The 19,322-nt window shown below is 54.2% G+C and overlaps 1 protein-coding gene across 1 annotated transcript; it reads left to right on the top strand.

Annotated features, from left to right (window-relative positions):
- The first annotated feature begins 253 nt into the window (after window positions 1-253).
- LOC135288471 (serine/threonine-protein kinase pim-1-like) lies at window positions 254-9,743 on the top strand. Its single transcript, XM_064401860.1, has 6 exons — window positions 254-473; window positions 7,197-7,303; window positions 7,417-7,467; window positions 7,672-8,033; window positions 8,662-8,843; window positions 9,077-9,743. The coding sequence occupies exons 1-6, from the start codon at window positions 254-256 to the stop codon at window positions 9,181-9,183; spliced, it is 1,029 nt and encodes a 342-aa protein (XP_064257930.1). The 3' UTR covers window positions 9,184-9,743.
- The last annotated feature ends 9,579 nt before the right edge of the window (window positions 9,744-19,322 follow it).

The raw sequence follows: 19,322 nt of genomic DNA, 5'->3' as shown, positions 1-19,322 counted from the left end.
GCCCCTCCTCGCCTGAGACGTCACCGAGGATCGGACCCGCCCCCGACCGCGCTCCGCCCGCATTTTTTGCGTGTGCGCTTTTTCGGGAATGCTTTCTGTCTCCCCTGGACTGACATCACTGTCTCCGCCCCGCTCCCCTTCTGATGTCTCCTCCCCAGTGTCTGTCCCCGACTCCTCCCTCTCTGATGCTGTGTCCACACCCTGTCCCCGTGTGTACGATCCCTGCTTCGCCTGTGCCCGTATTTGCTCCGCGATGCGAGCTGACCGCCGCGGTTCGACTTCCGGGTCCTGCGTCACCGCCGTGCGTCCCCTACGTCTACTTACGGGTGCTGCTCGGAATTCTGCGTCTGCTCCAAGCTTGTTCCCCGCGTCTGACGTGGATGCTGTGATCTGGGAGCCCTTCCCGAATGTCCCGTGTGTCTCGCCCCCCGCGTGCGTCTTTGGCACGGCGCCCGCCAAGGCCGCCACCCCCGGTGGGGGTCCCCCAAAACCCATGCCAAAACTCGTGTTCCCCACCGCTTCCGCGCCCCCCCCCGCCGGTCGCGACCGCCGCCGTCGCCGCCGCGCCGCCGCGAGAAAGCGTTTCCCCATCCCCCTTCAATCCCCCGCGGACCCCCCTTCCCGATTCTTCCACCTCCCCCGCCCCTTCGTCCCTCGAGACTCAGAATTCAGGGACAATCGTCCCCGACCCCTCGATCTCACTGGGTGAAGATCTTAGCTCTTCCGGGGTTGGGATTGTATTCGCGTCTGAATCGGAGCCTGAACCCCCCTCAGTTTCTGGGGTTTCAGGGCGTTTTGGAGGTCTCTTGGGACTTTGGGATGACAGGGCTGAAAGCAGTGCCTTTTCCCCTTGCTCCTCTCCCTCGGGAGCTGTCCCCCCCGGGCCAATTGGAACCAGAGCCAATCTCTGTACCGAGCCATGCTCTTTTTTCCCCGCCCTTGTGGGAGTTGTGGAACCTAATTCCCTGGCTGATCTCCGACACCTTGCAGAGATAGCCTCTAACATAATTCTCGCTGGAGATAACAGCTTGAAAGCCGTCTCTTCCTTTCTGGCAGCTAAAAAATATAAATGTCTGTTAACTTCTTGCCAAAAGCCCACCTCAAACAACACATGTGTTTCTGCAAACGGATAATTATATCTGACCCACAATAATAACTCTTTGAGCTCCTTTTTAGAAACCCCCTCTGCGTACGCTTCTGTCACGCCTTGTAAGGCTAACAATGTTTCTATTTGTTCCTGTGTGAGTGTGTTCCCTATGTTTCTTAATTTTGACCTTCTCACCGAATTTGTGTCGTCAGAGCAGTCTGGAGGCTCCCGGTTCCCGTCCAGCAGGTCACAGGAGATGGATTCGGAGGCGCCTTTCCGATTCCGATCCGGGCTGTTCTGATACGAGGTTTCTTCAGGAGAAGTGGAGTGCGGTGTTCTCTCTTTGGCTGCTGCTTCTTCGGACTCTTCTGGCTGCCTTCCCAAGGAGTTATCAGTGCTCTCCTGGGAATGAGTCCAGCTCCGGGAACTGCCCGCCTGGGAGCTGCCCGCTCGGGTGCTGCCCACCTGGGTGTTCTCTTTGCAGCTCACTCTTCGGCTCTCCGCTCGAGCTGTCCTTTTCACTTTTCGTGCTTCGTGCCCACCTTCGGGCCCCCCTTCGGGCCCACCCAGGGACGCCAGATGCTGGGGTCGGCTGTTGCTTGTCTCTGCCCCAGCACGGGAAAAAGTGGTTCTGGGTAGGCCGCGCTCTCGAAGAAGGAGTCTGGACTCTTGCTTTCGGTCTTCAGTCGAGTTTATTATTTCTTATCTACAAAGATTTTCTGTCTGTCCAGCCGAGGTCTGACCAGCAAGACAGCCAAAGGCACTCTCCCCCGCCCACGAGGCGGTTGTCTCTTTTATAATGAAAATTACGTATTCGATATTTACCTTTACTTCCCAATACTTTCTGCCCTTGTTGGCAAGTGTACTCTTTCTATGAACCAATCCACACATGCCAACATCATCCTGAACATGGATGCCAAGGAGAAGAAAGAAGAAGGACAGGGCACGCCCAAATTCTTCCATCTTGGGACTCCTGATCCATGCACAGAATTCTAGACCCCCCTGTACAACACATAAAACCTCCTTGTACAGTGCATTCTAACTTAAGTTCTAACAAGTGAATAACATCTCCTCACCATTTAGACATGAAATTCTCTCATTTTCTCACCTTCAGGTGTTATTTCTTTAAAAGGATCAAAGTCAAGCCACCAGGTACTTTTGGCAACATTCCAGGGCCTCCGAGCCCCCCAAGGGTTGTCTCGGTAGCTCTGGACATCCGGAGTGATGTACTGAGCTCCCACACAAGGGCACAGAGCAGCCTCCTCTCTGGGGCACTTGCCTGTTTGCAATGCCTTGCACAGGCGCTGGCCCTGCCCCACAAGGCCTGGCCTGAGTCCTGCCCCTGCACGCTCAGCCAGGCTGAGATGGATGCTGATGGTTTCTGGGGCAGGCTCTCTGAGCCCAGCCCAGCTCCCTGCAAGCTCTGCCAGCTGCCCTGAGCTCTGGGCAGCACCAAGGGCCTCTCCCCAGCCAGCCCAGCCGGCTCTGGCCCCACAGCTCTGCTCAGGCCAGGCGGCTCTGGCCACTGGCCCCACGGCCTCAGCCCCTGCCAAGGGCACAGCAGCAGCTGCAGCTCACACAGGACTCTGCCCCAGCCATGGGGGAAGGTGCTGGGACAAGGCCAAAGGAGGCTCCCTGGCTGCCCTGCTCCCCTCTGGCTCAGGTGCTGAGAGCTCTGCAGCCCCTGCTGCCATCCCATGTGCCCAGGGCAGCACAAAAGCCCCGGCCTTGGGGCCCTCAAGAGCTGCTCCTGCTCCAGGCCCAGGGCCCATCCCAAAGCTGGGGCAGCCACAAAGCTGTGCCCATTGCTGTTCATTGCTGCTCTGATGGGGATGGATCCTCAGCCACTTGGAGGTTGATGATGAATTTTCCTACTCCCAAGGCCTCTTCTTTCTTGAGCTCTTCAGTTCAGGAATTCAGTGAGAAAAGCTCATAAACATTTGTTCAACATGCCCAAAGAAGAAAAGCCATTTGGAATAACAGAAGTTTTCAAGTTTCTCTAATTAATTAGACAGATATCTGAAGTGTATTCAAAGTGTATATACTGTCTTGAAAACAATGCAGAGAGAACAGTTTGTTCTGTTTAATGTTTTTTCCTGTTTATAGATTGATATCAGCAATGTCCAGTTGATATTGACCCCCAGCACCTTCTAATGCAGACTGAATAGCTATGAAAATCAAGACCCTTCATGGCTGAGAGTCAATCAGACTGTGTCTCCTGCCCCCTCCCAACCATTTCCCTCATCCAACCCCTGGCACTCCTATGGACCAGGAATGGTGTCACCAGCAGGACCAGGACAGCAATTCTTCCCCTGTGCTGGGCACTGGTTGGGCAGCACTTTGGGTGCTGTGTCCAGTTCTGGGACCCCACATTTAGCAAGAACGTGGAGGGGCTGGAGTGTGTCCAGAGAAGGGCAACAAGGCTGGTGAAGGGTCTGGAGCAAAAATCCTGTGAAGAGAGGCTGAGGGAGCTGGGGTTGTTTATCCTGGAAAAGAAGAGGCCCGGGGGAGACAAGGTGGTGTCAGGGCACAGGCTGGACTTGATGATCTCCAAGGTCTTTTCCAACCTTGCTGATTCTGGGATTCTCTGAAACCACCCTTGCAGCAGTTGCACGATGAGCCCTGGGCCTCCTCTTCAGAAGCTCCAGCAGCCCAGGTGCCTAAGCTTCTCCTCCCAGGCCCAAAGCCCATCTTGTCAGTCCTCAGAGCCTCTGCAGCTCCTCCTCATTGCCCAGAACAGGGAGACCCACAGGCAGACACAGCAGCCCAGATGTGCCCCCCTGGCCTGGGCTGCCTCTGGCAAGGGAGCAGCACCAGGCACTGCAGGAGCCTGCAGACAATTCCTGCAGCACTTGGAGGATGATCCTGCTGCCCAAGGGACGTTCCCATGGTGCCAAGTCAGGAACTGCAATGGGGAGTGGGGCCAGAGAGGAAAGGGCAAACAGGGATGGGCTTTTTGCAGGGGAGGGAACAGGGGTGGGCAACAGGAAGAAATTTGTACCAAAAAAAAGGGGGAAAAAAGCAAAGGTGAAGCCAAGGAAATGCTCAGGGCAGTTCAGGGGTGGCTGACAGACAGCCCTGGCTCTGAGCAATAGCGTCTGCAGTGGGACAGGAATCTCCCAGCTAATGGGAACAAACTTTCTGGCTGACTGCAGAGGCCAGAACAAAGCTGAGTGGTTTCCCTGGTGTCCCCCACCCTTGCTGGCCCCAGGGGCTGATGGCATTTGTGCTCCCTCAGGTTCATGTCCCCACAGCAGCAGCATGGGGGTGCTCCTGCCTGCTCTGTGCAATGCAAACAGGGGCTCCTGAGCCACTGCTGCCGTGGCTGTGCCTGCAAGGATGCGGCACCTCTGTGAGCTGGGGGAGAGGCCAGGGCTGCAGAGGGGGGATGTTGTTGGCAGCTCCATGAGGATGCTCTGGGATGCTGCCCTGGGCTGTGCAGCACCCTGGGGATGGATCAGCCCCTGCTCTGCTGCTCCTTCCCGTCTCCCCCAGGGCCCTTGCAGAGCCCCAGCCATGCTGTTTGCCCCCAGCCTGCCCACGGCCAGCCTGGGGCTGCTCACCCTGGGGCTTTTCTGTGCTGAGCATTGGCCTGGCCGTGTTCTTGAGAGAGCCTGGGCAAGGAGCCTGCAGCCCCCAGGGCCTGGCCTGAGGCGTCAGCGCTGCCCCAGCAGTGCCCATGGCCTGTCCCTGCTGCAGCCCCGGCACTGCCACCCCCAGGACTGTGCCTGGCCCCGAGAGCACTCAGGCCCTGCAGCAACACCAGGGCCACCAGGGCAGCGGGGCAGGGCCACAGCAGCAGCACTGGCAACACCAAGTGCTGCTGCTGCTGGGCATAGCTGCTGTGCCAGCACTGATCTGCCCCAGCTCTGCACACTGACATTGCTGCTGCAGCTCCAGAGAAGGCAAGAGTAGAGGGATCTCTGCAGAAAACTTTGCTGGGAGATCCTTTACTTCCTTTAAAACCTTTGAGACTGCAGCCCCTCATTGGCACAGTCTGTGGCCACAGGGAAGGTGGAGAGAAACAAAGTCAGAGATGGCAGAAACAATCGTCTAGCTTTAGGAAGAATATTTAAAAAGGAAAACGACAGGGAAATCAAAGAACCAAACCAAAAGAGCTAGAAAAGATGATTTTTATTACAAGTGATTTGCCAAAATTGGCAATCACTTTAATGCTTCCTAAGATGTCCAGTCATCAGTCTCCTCACTGCAGCCTTGAGCTCCTGGTTCCTCAGGCTGTAGATGAGGGGATTCAGGGCTGGAGGCACCAGCAAATACAGAACTGACACCAACAGATCCAGGCATGGGGAGGAAATGGAGGAGGGTTTCAGGTAGGCAAGTACTGCAGTGCTGAGAAATACATTTCTCCTGCATTTTCCCTTTTCAGATTCTTTCAGTCATCTCCTGAGAGCTACAGTTTGTTCTGGTGCTTTTTATGAACTGATTGTACTCTTGATTTAGATGGAGACTGTGGAATTGTTTTCAGATGTAGAAGAATCTGGACTGAGGACAGAAACAAACTCCCTGTCAGCCCATTTTCATCTTCTAGATCATTTTCAAGATGTCCTTGGGGGTGTTGGAATGATTATCACACAGCTCTCCACTTCTGGCTGCAGGCTCTAGAGTTTCTTTCTCTGCATTCAGTCAGGCTTGCATTCCCTATGAGTTCTTGGTAGCCTGTCATCTTTTCTTAGGGTAGAACAGTAACAATGAAAACCTTACCAATGGCACAATTGCCCAGCCCACAAGGAAAAGAAAAGAACAAGCTGTCAAATTCTTCAAATATTTCTTCTGCTTTGCTGCAAGTGTTGTGCTGCACCCACAGTGTGGAAAGCTGCAGTTGGTGGCACACCTTGTGACAGAAGCTGCACCTCGTTCTCCGGGAAAGGTTCTTGGAAAAAGCAAACAGGACTGAGGAGAAGATTCTGGAAAAACTGAAAGAGCTTTTAAGAAATTAAATGAAAATTGAAACAATTCAAGACGTTTTTCTCGATTTGTTTTTATGCTCCCCTTTTCCATCTTGCACTAGTTGTCCATCCCATTAATTCCAAACAGATCTCACTTCTAAGATCACTTCTAAGATCCATGAGTTGGCAAGTTTTAGACATTTTAAGATACCATGACCTAGACACACTTTGGCTTCCCCTGTTTTTCTTGGAAATCAATGCTGGAGAGGTAAGTGCAGTGCTTGGGTCAGGTACAAATTCTGCATTCAGGGAATGCGCTCTGAGAGTGTTTGACCCTCAGCAGGGACAATGCACAGCAGTGACCGAGGGGATTCCTGAGCCACTGTGCAGGAGTCCAGACTCTGGGTCTGGGCTGAACTCGGCAAAGTTCCCGTGTTTGGACAGGCTCAGGGGCTGCCCTCGGGGAACGTGGGGCTCGGGGCGGGGGCGAGCGGGCAACGGACAAACGGACACGGGGACAAACGGCCCCGGAGCTTCAGTTGCAGCAGCGGCAGCAGCAGCAGCGGCAGCAGCAGCAGCGGCAGCAGCAGCAGCAGCAGCAGCAGCAGCAGCGACAGAAGAAACTTTTAGAGTCTCTTCTCCTCTCCCTCTCCCGCTGCCCCGTACCTCTCCCGCTCTCCCTTTCCCGCCGTCCCTCTCCTCTCCCCGCCTCCCTCTCCCCGTGCCGGGCTGGGCCATGCCCCCGGCCCGCCCCCGGCCCCGGGCGGGGCTGCCCCGTGCCCGCCCCCGGCCGTCCCGCCGCCGCCTGGCCTCAGCCCGGCTCTGGCCGTGCTGGCGCTGGTGCTGCTGGGCGGGCGTCAATGCCTGGGGCTGGGGCGGCTTCGCCGGCTTTTGGCTCCGCCTGGCCCGGCCCCGGCCCCGGCCCCGACGCAGGGTCCAGTCCCGGCCCCGAGCCCGAGCCCGAGCCCGGCCCCGGCCCCGGCTCCTCCCGGGGCCCGCGGAGGACACAGGCGGCGTTGCCTCTCCCGCCGCCTCCGCTGCGGCTTGCCCGGCCCGAGCTCCGCCGCTCGGCAGCGCAGCCGCCGGCCCCGAGCCTCCCGTGTCGCGAACGCCGGGGGATGGCCGGGCCGGGGCGGGTGAGGGGCGCTCGGGGGCCGTTGCTGGCCCCGGGTCGAGCGCTGACAGCCGCGTCCCGCCCGCAGGGAAGGCGCAGGAGGCCCTGCAGGAGCGCTACCGCCTGGGTTCCCTGCTGGGGCGCGGAGGATTTGGCAGCGTCTGGTCAGCGACGCGGCTCTCGGACGGTGCCCCGGTGAGCGGCGGGGCCGGCGGCGGGCGGAGTAGGAGGAGGAGGACAAGGAGGAGAAGGTCAGGGTGCGGCGGGACGGGCGTTGAGCTCAGCCTGCTGCTCTCCCTTGCTCGCAGGTGGCCATCAAACGCGTGCCGCGGGATCGCATCCGGCACTGGAGCGAGCTGGTGAGTGAGCGGGGCCAGCGGCAGAAGCCGGGCCGTGCCGGGCGGTGAGGAGCCGGGGCCTGGCATGGTGGGAGCCACCAGGAGACCTGCGGGGAGAGCGGGCGTGGGCTGAACAGGGCATGCAGAGCATCCCAGGCTGGCTTAGGGGTCCCAGAGCCCTGGCACGGCCTCAGCTCCACTGATGGCATCGCGCTCCTCCTGCAGCCCGACGGCACCAGCGCGCCCCTGGAGATCGTGCTGCTGGCCAAGGTGTCCTGTGGCTGTGCTGGTGTCATTCAGCTCCTGGAGTGGCTTGAGCTCCCCGACAGCTTCTTGATGGTGCTGGAGCGTCCAGAACGGTGCCAGGAGCTGTCGGATTTCCTGGCGGAGCGGAGGTTCCTGCCGGAGGAGGAGGCGCGGGGGCTGTTCCGCCAGGTGCTGGAGGCCGTGCGGCACTGCACCAGCTGCGGGGTCCTGCACAGGGACATCAAGCCCGAGAACATCGTGCTTGACCTGGCCAGCGGGCAGCTGAAACTGATCGACTTTGGCTGTGGCGCTTTCCTCCAAGACACAGCCTACACCCAGTTTGCAGATGAGCCCTCGCAGGGGATGCTCCTGGGCATCTCATGGCCCAGCCTGGGTGTAGCACCAGGGCTTTCCCCTACTGCAGCTGGGATGGGATTAATGCTGGACCCAAGTTGATTTGGTTGGGGTATGAGGGAGGCCAGCTCCCAGCCCTGCTGACAGCCTTCAGTACCCACTGTGGCCTGGGCTGGGGCTGGAGCTGGTGCAGCCAGCCCGACAAAAACCCCCATGGGGGTTTTTCTCCCCCATGGGAGAGGGGGGTCTGAACCCATGCCCTGGATGGTTTGGTGTGCAGGGGAGGAGGGGCTTGGACTGCTCCACTCCCCTTGTTTGCCTTGGCTTATTAACATTTTTTGGGGGCCCATGCAGGCAGAGAGGAGAGTGGGTTTTCTCCACCAGTGGGTGGGTTTTTCCTTTCTGTGTCATGGTTGGGCCTTCCCAGGGTTTCTGCTGCCCTCTTCCAGCACCAGTGGCTTCTTTTCCAGCCCTGAGTTTGTACACAAGTCCCAGGTGATGGTGAGAGGACAGCGGTCACCCTGTGTGTTGCTAGAGCAGCCCCCACATGCCCAGGGATGCTGGGGCCAGGCTCTGGGAGCAGCAGCATCCCCCTGCTGAGCTGTGTCTGTGTTCCACAGGAACCCTGGCCTACAGCCCTCCAGAGTGGACCCAGCACCAAAGCTACCATGGCGAGGCAGCGACAATCTGGTCCCTGGGCCTCCTGCTGTACCAGCTGGTTGTGGGGAAGCACCCGTTCAGGAGGGGCCAGGAGATCATCTGGGGGCGCATCTTGTTCCCACCACGGCTCTCTCAAGGTGGATCCTCATCTCTGGGCACAGGGGGAATACCAGTGCTGGGAGACAGCAGCGGGCTGATGGGCATCCTGCTCTGGCAGCTGCTGAGGAGGTGGCACATGTCCTGCTCTCCTCTAAACAGAGAATCCATGGGGAAGTTTAGGCCCAGGTCTGGGCTCACCCAGTATGGCCTGGGCACAGGAACAGGGGGAAACTTCTCCAAGTGACTGGTGATTTCTGGTTTGTCTCCCCAGAATGCCAAGATGTCATTAAGAGGTGTTTGTCCATGCAACCCTTGGACAGGCCATCATTAGAAGAGCTTTTCTGCCATCCTTGGGTGCAGGGTGCTCCTCGGCCCTAGAAGATGAGAGAGATCCATGTGCACAGTTGGATCCAGGGGCCTGGCAGGTAGGAGCTCCACACATTTCTTGGCACTCAGTGGCAAAGCAAACCAGACTGGTTTTGTCCTGCCTGTAGCTCTGAGCAGGGGTCAGCAGAAGGGAACATGCAGCTCTTGGGCTGGAGCTGAGCTGGAGATCTGGTGTGGCAAGCACTGGTGGCCACCATTCCCCCTGGTTTTGCTTGTCTGGTTCATGGATGGCTGGGGCCCTGGGCAGAGCCCTGACAGCCTGGTCTGCTCCCAGGGAAGGAGAAGGAGCTCCTGGAGAAGCTGTACCAGGTGGGGCTGCTGCTGGAGACAGCAAGGACAACCTCAAGGACGACAATCTCTTCCTTGGCCTGGCCAGCTGAAGATGATGGACTTGGATTCTGGCAGCTTCTCTAAAGACACACTCCACACCCAATTTGCAGGTGAGTTCCACAGCCAGGGGGATGCTCCCAGATCTGGGCATGGCATGGCCTGGCTGGGCACCAAAGGTTCCCCCCTTTGCTGGGAGGGATGCAACAAATTCTTCGGTCGACTGCCCAGCTGCTTTTTGGCTCTGGGCAGCTGCTGAGGGCTGGATGTGCCATAGCTGGCTGCAGGCTGGGCACATGTCCTGCCCTCCTGCCCTGCTTCCCAAGGCAGCACTGATGGGCAGCTCTGGGCACAGCTCTGGGCACAGCCAGCACGGCCTGGGCACCGCGGGAGGCTGGGACTAGGGGACAGGAGCCCTCAGCTGACGGGCAGTTTCTGCTTTCTCTCCTTGCAGCCGGGCGCTGCAGATGCTGAGGCTGCTCTGGGCTCTGGCAGGGCTCTGCTGGAGCTCAGCACCGGGCTGGAATCAGCCAAAGAAGAAATGGTGTCACCTGCAGCACAGACTTGCTTGAGCATTTTGACAACGCAGCTCAAGTTTGCAGCGTGGACACCTCCAAGGGAAAACATGACACCTCCCAAAAATTAAAATTGTTCAATACCTTTTGAAATCAAATCAATCTGGGATGACTCCAAATGACATTTTTCAGCTTGCTCAAGATGTAGCTCAGCCCTTCTCTGAACAGTTCTCTCCCCCACCTGCCTTTTACTTCTCAACTGCTCCCTTTTTTCCCCCAGTGAATTCACAGCCCATCGCAGTCTCCTTTACTTGCTGGCCTTCCGTGTTGCCCCTGACCACAAGGAAGGCCGAGCCCCAGGTTTAGGGACTCGTGCTGTCACTGGCTGAGGAGCAGCAATGTCTCAGAGGTCCAGTGGGATTTTAGTGTCATTCAGAGCCACTCTCCAGCCCTCAGCTCTCTTCACTGCTGAGTTCCCACTCCCTTTTCTTCATCCTTCCAGCAGGATGAGCTCTGTGAATCCCCTTGAGCCTCCCCACTCTTCCCAGCCCACGCAGCCACCTCAGTGAGGCTGAAGCTGAAGCTTCTCTGTCTCCTCTGGCACACCAGTCCAGTCCCCTGTGTGGGGAGCCCCAGCCCCAGAGCACAGCACACAGCAGTGCAGTCCGGGCTGGAGCAGCTGCCCTGCAGCCCTGGCTTGGCTGTTTGTGGCAGCTGAATGCTCCCTGTTTCCAGCTGTCCCTGCAGGATGGCCCCAGGGCAGAGCCCAGCCGGGCTCCCACTGCAGCCCCTGGAGCTTGGGGCAGACAGTGCTCCCAGAGCTGAGGTTCATGGGGAGCACCCGGAGCTGTGCCTCGCACTCAGTGCTGGCAAGTGTTGTGTTCTCATCTCCTGCAGCCTGAGGGGAAAACAACCTGTGCTGCCAGGCCAGCACTGCCCCTCTGGGCAGGGACAATGCTGAAGGGCTTTCCCATTCCAGAGGAGCTGGCACTGAGCCTTGGCAGGGCCTGGCAGGGCTGGAGCCAGGTCTGGCCTGCTGTCCGGGACTCGCTGCTCACCAACCGCCCCCACCCACCACGCTCCATCCTCCAGGGACAGAAGGGTCTGTGTGTGCCAGGGGCTCTTGGATGTCTGTGCATCCATGGACAGAAGGCTCTGTGTGTGCCAGGGGCTCTTGGATGTCTGTGCATCCATGGACAGAAGGGTCTGTGTGTGCCAGGGGCTCTTGGATGTCTCTGTATCCATGGACAGAAGGGTCTGTGTGTGCCAGGGGCTCTTGGATGTCTCTGTATCCATGGACAGAAGGATCTGTGTGTGCGAGGGGCTCTTGGATGTCTCTGCATCCATGGACTGAAGGGTCTGTGTGTGCCAGGGGCTCTTGGATGTCTCTGTATCCATGGACAGAAGGGTCTGTGTGTGCCAGGGACTCTTGGATGTCTGTGCATCCATGGACAGAAGGCTCTGTCTGTGCCAGGGTTTCCATAATGTCTCTGTACCCATGGGTATGGGATGAACATGGATAGTGAAAGTGTCAGTCATGTTGCTTTCACACTCCTTCCTTTGTACACAAGACAAAACCAGGCACACCCCCAGGTATGGATATATTAATAGGATATGGATGGATAGGGGTTTCCCACAGTGCAGTAACTTTAGCATAACTCACCATTTAACTGGTGGCCAGGGTATTTTTTCCCTACTCTGTGGGAGAAGGCGTCCAAGAGCTGAAGGAGCAGCATTCAGAAGCAGATTCAGGATTTCTAGGTAGGAAGTGGAGCTCACAACCATCCACATAACTCGCCATATTCATTGGGATGGGCTGCTGCTTCTCTAGGAATTTGGCCCAATGCAGACATGAGACTTGGAAAAATGCCAGCTCTCTGTGGGTTTGTGCAAAAGGGGGAGCAGCTCAAACACTTTGTGCTTGCCTGGGGGACACAAGGTCCAAGGAGCTTTGGTGGCAGAGGGTGACCTGGGCTGGTGGCAGGTGAAGTTCCATTCTATGACATTCTCAGAGTGGCACAGGACAAAGGTCCAAGTACCCCCAAACCCACTGATGAAGTCCTTGGAGTGCTGTACATCCTCTAGGAAAAGCTGCTGTCACACAATCTATTGGGATTTATAACTTTCATTTGCAACACTTTAAATCCAAATTTCAAACTGCAATATTTTTACACTCAAGACACAGTAATGCATAAATGCATAATAGATCTTTCAATTTCCTATTGATGCAATCACAATTTAAAATAACATAATATTGCAAACAAAACCCTGAATGTTTTAAAAAGGGATGCTGAGGTCAGTAAGATGAATCCATGCCATCAGAACATTTACAGAGTAACTGATTTCTCTTCTTGGAAAGATCAGTTGCCTCTTAATCCAAAGTTACTGATGATTTTCAGTACACATTTGTATTTTTGGTTTTATCTTTCATATTTTTTTCTTTCCTTTTTTGTCCAGTGTTTTTAACAGAGAACTCGTCCTACAAAAGGAATGTACAGCAAAATGAGAAATATTTCTGATAAACAATGAAAATCTAGGCTCCTCCTCTGTTTCCTTTTCTATGGACACCCTGAAGAAAAATATCTAGCAGATATGAGCAGAGGTGTGATGTGTTTCATTTGGACTGTGCTGGAGTTCAGCACTGCTGACATCCTGATCCAGTCAAGAGCTGCAGAATTCTTTTGCAGATCTTGAACCTTGTGTTTGCAGGCACAGCACCTGCAGTGCTGACACACCAATGCACATGAATAACTCTGTTATTCCCTCTCAGAATTTGGGCTCTGCCCCAGCACGAGGTGCTGCAGCCCTTTGCTCCTGGTTCCCGTGTGGAGCAGCTCCCTTCCTGCTGGCTGAGCTGCTCAGGCAGAACCCGGCAGCTCCTGGCCCTGCAGGGCTGAGGCTTTTCCCCACTGCTGGGCACAGACTGATGGAGCAGCACTGCTGAACACAGGGGCACACAGAGGCACCAGGAGCAGCTGCCTTTGGCCACCTGAGGCTCCAAGGCCCAAACTCTGAGCAGCCAGGGCTGGAAGAGACTCACAGGCTCCCTGGTGGCTGTGCTGCCCCACTTGTGCCCAGCCCAGCTCTGCCTGGGGCAGAGGGAGAACAAGGGGCAGCTCCCTCCCAGCCCAGCCCAGGGACCCCTCCAGCCCCAGGGCTTGGGGCACTGTCAGCACCTGCTGCTCCAGCCACCGCTCCTGCTGGCCCTGACAGCAACACCCAAACTGGGGCTGATCCCGAGGGAGCAGCAGCAGGGCCTGGATCTGATCCCTGACTCTGGGCCAGGGCTGGACAAATGACCCCACAGCAGCAGCAGCAGCAGCACATGGAGCTGACTTTCAGCACAGCCCCTGCCACTCTTCCCTCCTGTGTGCAGCGGTGTCACAGCAGCCTGAGGCACCTGGGAGCCCCCAGTGCCAGCAGGGACTTGAGATGGCAGCCCTGGGCTCCTGGAGGTTGTGCAAGGAATGGAGCTGGGGACTCCCAGTCCATGGGGAGCTTCCAGATGGAAAAGGCTGCTGTGCCCAGGCAGCTCCAAGGGCAAAGAAAGGAGAGTCTCGACCACTGGATCTGAGCCAGTCCCAGAGTCCTGGGCAGCAGCCACTGAGCCCTGGGGGAAGAGAGGGCACAGCAAGAGGGACAAAACCAGGCGAGGTCAGAGACTGGAGAGAGCCAGACCTGGGACAGGAACAGCTGCTTCACTGCACTCTTGGAGAAAGCTCTTGGCTGGTTCACAGCGCTGAAAGGCATGAAGGGCAGAGAGGAGGCCTCACCAAACAATGCTCCTGTTTCCACACCCTCCCCTCTCTGTGTCCCAGAAGGAATTGCATGGACTGTATTCAACTCTCCGAGTCATCTCGTTCAGCATGAGCAGCTTAGCACCAGGAGCTGAAGGAGCTGCCGCCATAGTCCACAGGAGCTGAGCAAGAGGGAACTTTTAGAGCAAAGTAATGCTGCTCAAATAGACCTAGCTAAATGCAGCGGATAGAATAATGGAATCACAGCATCCTTTCTGTTGGAAAGACCTCTGAGCTCATCCAGTCCAGCCGGTCACCCAGCAGTGTCAAGCCCAGCACTAAACCATGTCCCTGAAGTGCCAAGGCCTGGATAACAGCCCTGAGTGAGGCCTGAGCAGCAGGCCCTGAGCCAAAGGTGACCTCTGGATGAACCTTCCAACCAAAGGTTATCTTTGTATCTGCTCACTGATGAAATATGCATGGTCATTAGCACTGTGATAGATGTAGCCACTTATTAGTGAAATATGTATTGACCTTTCTGTATTTAGAAGCTGGACAAGGCCATGAAATCTGACATCTGTCCTTGTTTGGGGCTGTAGGATCAAAGTCAGCTCCCTTGGTTCCTCCTTGAGCCCTGGCCAGGCTTTGGGAGGAACCCAAGAGGAGGATGAAACCAGATGTTCCCACACTGGAAGTGCTGTCAGTTTGTTCATTCAGCACTGTCAGAGCTGGGCCCTCTCACAGCGAGGTTGGAGCCTCACCTGTGGCTGGAGGCACCTGCAGGAATTCCCAGTGTCCAGGAGTGGCTCTGCAGCCCTTGGCTGGGACAGCTTCCCCAGCTGCTGTGTGGATCTGGGGGATGGTAAAGGCTGAGGGTAACAGGTGCTGGATCTTTCTTAATCACTGCAGGCAATCTTTGGTTCTGATGATTGAGTGCATTGCTGAGCTGCTCCTTTTGTGATCCTTTGCTGCTTTGAGCTGCAGTAAATGACACTGATTCCTTCAGTTGGAGTCTGTGTCTTTGGTGCTGACTCTGCCCACTGGTAAAACAAAACTGGCAGAGTCTGGCCAGATCAGAGCAAAATGTCACTTGTGAAATGTAAATATGAGGAATCAGTCCTGCCAGAAATTCCTGGTTTTCTTTTCTTTTTCCTTTTTTTTCTTGGTAAAACAGAAACCATGCCCTAAAAAGAGATTGGAGCAGTGAGCAAGCACTTAAAAGTCTTTTAATGCCAGATGTATTAAAATGCATCCAAACATTGCATATGCAAAAAGGAAAAGAACTTGTGGGTTTGGGAAGACGAAGATTAATTTTGTTAACAGCACATTGGAAACAGCACCAACTGAAGGAAGAATTGGTTTTGGAATGCTCCCACATAGAGGGACAGAGGAAAGTTTAAATCTTGAGGTCAGGTTCATTTGTGCAAGTGAAACTATTTACTATTAATATTAATATTATTATATCACACAAACAAACCTGAGCTCAAGACACAAACCTTTTTCTGTCACTTCATGTGGGAGTGTTCCAACAACAGTTTTTCCTTCTGTTGGTGTTGTTTCCAATGTGTCATTAACAAAATTCACCCTCGTCTTCCCAAAAACACAAGTTGTTTTCCTCTTCCCATAAAAAATGGATAATGTGAAATAATGTTGAAAACTGTAATTTGTTAGCTTTGGCTGCTCACTGTAACACTAAATACCCTACAGAAAAGGACTGGCCACGACCCAAATGTCAGTGGTAAACTTTGTATATTGTGTGTAATGAATAAAGGAGGACAGGATGAAATTGGGTATTTTTATAGGGTTTGCTGATACTGTGATGCAGAGTGCTTTTTCTATTACTGTGAGAAATAAAGACATTAAGACTTCTGGGTTTTTCATGTGCTAGACAATCCACAAGCTGCAGGATTGATTGAACAGGTGAAGGGGTTGTTAAAAGAGCAGTTGACAAAATGAGGAGATGGGAACCTGTCCCCATGGAGAACCCATCTCCCAGGTGTGCTCCAAGCCCTTAACAATGGCCCACTGGGGAAACGGAAACCCCTGGCTGTGCATGGCTGCCCCCAATTTATATTAGAGCTAAATCAATTATTACAAGAAACAATAAGTGATGCAATGAAAATGTCCAATAGCACATACTGTGAGCTCCAACCAACACAAATGAGGCTCTGCAGAACCACACAGCCTTGGATTATCTGCTTGCTGGCCAGGGAGGAACCTGGGCTATTCTAGGGCAGGAATCTTACAGGAATGTCTGGCAGTGCTGGGTTTGATATCCAACCATCAGGAATCTCCTTGATAGAAAGATCAGGAGGAGAGAGGCAGAAAGGAGAAAATTCTTCCTGGTGGGATTGGCTCCCAAATTGGAGGCTGCTGTGAAATGAATTTGTGGCAGTCACTGTCATCATTGCAGCACTTGGTGTGTCATGATTCCATGTTAGAGTTGTTGTGACACCTTTTGCTGGAAATGGAGTACTGAGACTTGTCTAAAAAAAAAAAGACACAGTCTCAAGAAAAAAGGGACATTTGGTAAAATAACAGAGAATAGCAGCTAATTAAGCAGGTTTTAAAGGGAATGCAAATTAGAGCTCTGAGTAATGAACTTGAGCAGTACTTCATTGAAGAACAAGAGGTGACACCTTTATGCCTGTCATGGTTTGACCCTGGCACAATGCCAGGGCCCCCATGAAAGGTGTATTTCCAAAATGGTTACTGTGAAATGTGACCCGGAAACAGAACAAAGCAGGCTCCCACCTGGGGATGGAGGGAAAAACACAACACTTGAATAATCTACAACACAGAAACATAAGGGAAAAAGAAAAAAACAGACACAACAATCCACAATGGAACACTCCCAAAACACTCCTCCTCCCCCTAGTCCTCTAACATTCAAATCTCAGTCCAATACCCTCCTTCACACATGCTCCCCCAGTTCATCAGGGGAGAGGAGTCTCCCTCTAGCACCATGGTCCTTTCTCGGAAACACAGTTGGAACTTCTTGTGCTTCTGTGTCACACGTGGCAGCCGCCCCGAGAGAATCTGCTGTGGTGACCATTTTCTTCCTATGTCCAGCGCTCTCACTACCGGCCATGGATCCAAACTGCTCCTTAGGTCCTTTTAAGAATGCATCACCCAGTTTTAAGAAGTGGCCGCCTCTTACCATTTGGGACACCTGTCCCCCCTATATTTTTATTCTCTTGGGGTCTGGGTCTCAGGAACAGAGATCTTTCGCTGAAGGCAGAGGGCTCCACCACACTTTCCCCCTTTGTCTTTGTTCTCTCTATTTCTCTTCGCGGCCTTATCATTCTTGGCTTCCGGCCAACTGCCTCTCTCAAGGTGCAGTCTCTGCATTATTGGAAGAAATTTGTTTGGCTCGTGGCTATGTGAGAGAAAAGGTCAGATAAAGCCACTCCAATCATCTCTTCCATCTAAGGTACTCGCATCTGCTGGCATTTCCTTCAACTACTCAAACCCTTTCTTCTTTCTTATCCTCCGTCCTCTCTAAACTCGCAGCTGGGGAGGATCAGTGTTTTTACAGCTTCCATTGTTTCAATACTAAAAGAGTTAAAAGCTCAGCCCGGTCTCCCAGCGGCTGGGCACCTTGCGCCCCCGCGCTTCTCCTCCTGGCCGTGGTGCCGGCAGGAGATATCAAATTCCAAGCCAGCACAGACTCTATCACTCTCTCCCGGGGGGGCTGCCCAAACCATCCCAGTTCTCCTCCACCCCTGCCTCTTGCAGGGGCTCCAGCCTCTCTCCCCACAGGCCGCATGGCCTTCCCCTCCACCACCCAGACGCAGCTGGGCAGGGGGAAGACGTCAGACCAGCTCACCTGCCTGCCGGACTCCAAAGACGGAGTTTCTCTCCGAATGCTCTGCTTTTAACCACTGTGTGTTCTCAGAGGCGTATCCAAATCCCAGTAGCCACACCAGGTGCCAATTTCAAATCTGGCCACTGATTGGTTTGACCATAACCATTCCAAAAACTCACTTCCGGGTCAAACCAAGACAAACACCCACCCAGAAAGTGCCCTACAATTCCAAGGTCAATCTTTCCTCTACAGCATGGGTTTGCTGTCAGAGTCTGCACGGGATTGTAAAATCACCAGGAGAAAAGTTCTTTTAGTTCTTTTAGTTCTTTTAGAAGTGAGTTCTTTTAGTTCTTTTAGAAGTTCTTTTAGAAGTGAGAAAATCACCAGAACAAGTTCTGCTTTGTCACTACCTCAAGACTTTGAGGGAGAGGGTTTGTGGTTCTTACTTGCTCACAGGGGTGCACAACAAGGGTTGAAACAGTAAAAATAGCCCAAACCCTTTAGAAATTGGAAGGAAAACCTGAGGCACTGGGAGCTAGCAGCTCAGAAACACGTGGCTTTTGCTCCTCTCTTCTACCTGAGAGCTTCCTGGGCAGGGGCAATTCTTCCAGTTGCATCACCGTGGCTATGGCTAGCAGGGGCAGCGAGCAGATGGATTTAGCTTCTCCTGCCAGCCCCTGAAATGCCAGTTGTCATTTGTGTGCACTGAGGATTCTGTTTCAGACTCTGAACTTGCGCAGCTGCTCCTTGGGCGCTGCTGGCCCGCAGGCGCAGCGGTGCTGCAGCAGCTGTCCCGCACACAGGGAGGGCTCTGGAGCCTCCCCAGGGCCACCAAGGAGCGGAGGAGGGAACGTGCCAGGGATCTGCTGCAGTACCGTGGGGTTGTGGGGGATCCTTCGGTCTCTTTGATGGGAGAGGGAAGGGGGCAGATGGAATCAAGATGGGACAGGGATCAGACAGCCCCACGCCAGGCAGCATTTTCTCCTCTGAGTGCTCCTCTGGGTTGAACGAGCTAGTGAAGCCTGCAGAGCAAATGCGACCTGGGAGTGAGGGAAAGGCTGGTTGGAAAGGAGTCAGATAAAGCCCATGTGGGCATTTCTCCTGCCAAGGGGCTCCTGGGGAGACAAAGGAGACAAGAAAGATGTCTCATCTCTCAACATTTCCTGAGATATGCTTTTGTGGTTGCCTTGGCAGTGTTAGTGATGTCAGGTTATTGGGAAGACTCTATGATCTTAAAGGCCTCTCCAATGGAAACAGTTCTGCAATTCTGAACTTCCATTCCTGCTTTGAAGGATGCAGTCCCAAATAGACCCATATTTGTGTTTTTAAGGAATTTAGCATCTACCTTTCCTTGAAAGTAATAGGAATCAGGTTTTAAATGCTCTCAAAACACTTGAATTCATTGCTCTTAAGCTGTGTGTTTGAATTGAAGTGTTTTTGTCCACAAAGGCTGGACCATGGGATGAATGCAGGTAATTCAGTTGCAGTGGCACTTGTTTCACCTGCTTTTCTTCTTCCTTTCCCCATGGGTGGCCAATTTGGGAGTATTTGTTTTGTACTTGGAGTTCTGGCTTCAACTTACTCATGGATGTGCAGTAAAATTTATCTACCCCTTTCTACTAAAAAATGCTTGCAGACTGGTGGGAATTGCTAGAGACAAGGCTTACAAACCAGTCCCCAGTACGATTAGCCCAGTGTCCCTGCTTCAATCCAGGTATGCTTGTATTAAAAAGGAGCAAACTA

This window comes from Passer domesticus, chromosome 33 (genome assembly GCF_036417665.1).
Source record: "Passer domesticus isolate bPasDom1 chromosome 33, bPasDom1.hap1, whole genome shotgun sequence".
NCBI classification, from domain to species: Eukaryota; Metazoa; Chordata; class Aves; order Passeriformes; family Passeridae; genus Passer; species Passer domesticus.
This window is presented reverse-complemented; position numbering and strand designations above follow the sequence as displayed.

Coding starts and splice junctions, on each gene's coding strand:
- LOC135288471 (XM_064401860.1), top strand. CDS start 254: ATGCGAGCTGACCGCCGCGGTTCGACTTCCGGGTCCTGCGTCACCGCC. Junction 474..7,196: donor CGCCAAGGCCGCCACCCCCG/GTGGGGGTCCCC, acceptor TCCCGCCCGCAG/GGAAGGCGCAGGAGGCCCTG. Junction 7,304..7,416: donor GGCTCTCGGACGGTGCCCCG/GTGAGCGGCGGG, acceptor CCTTGCTCGCAG/GTGGCCATCAAACGCGTGCC.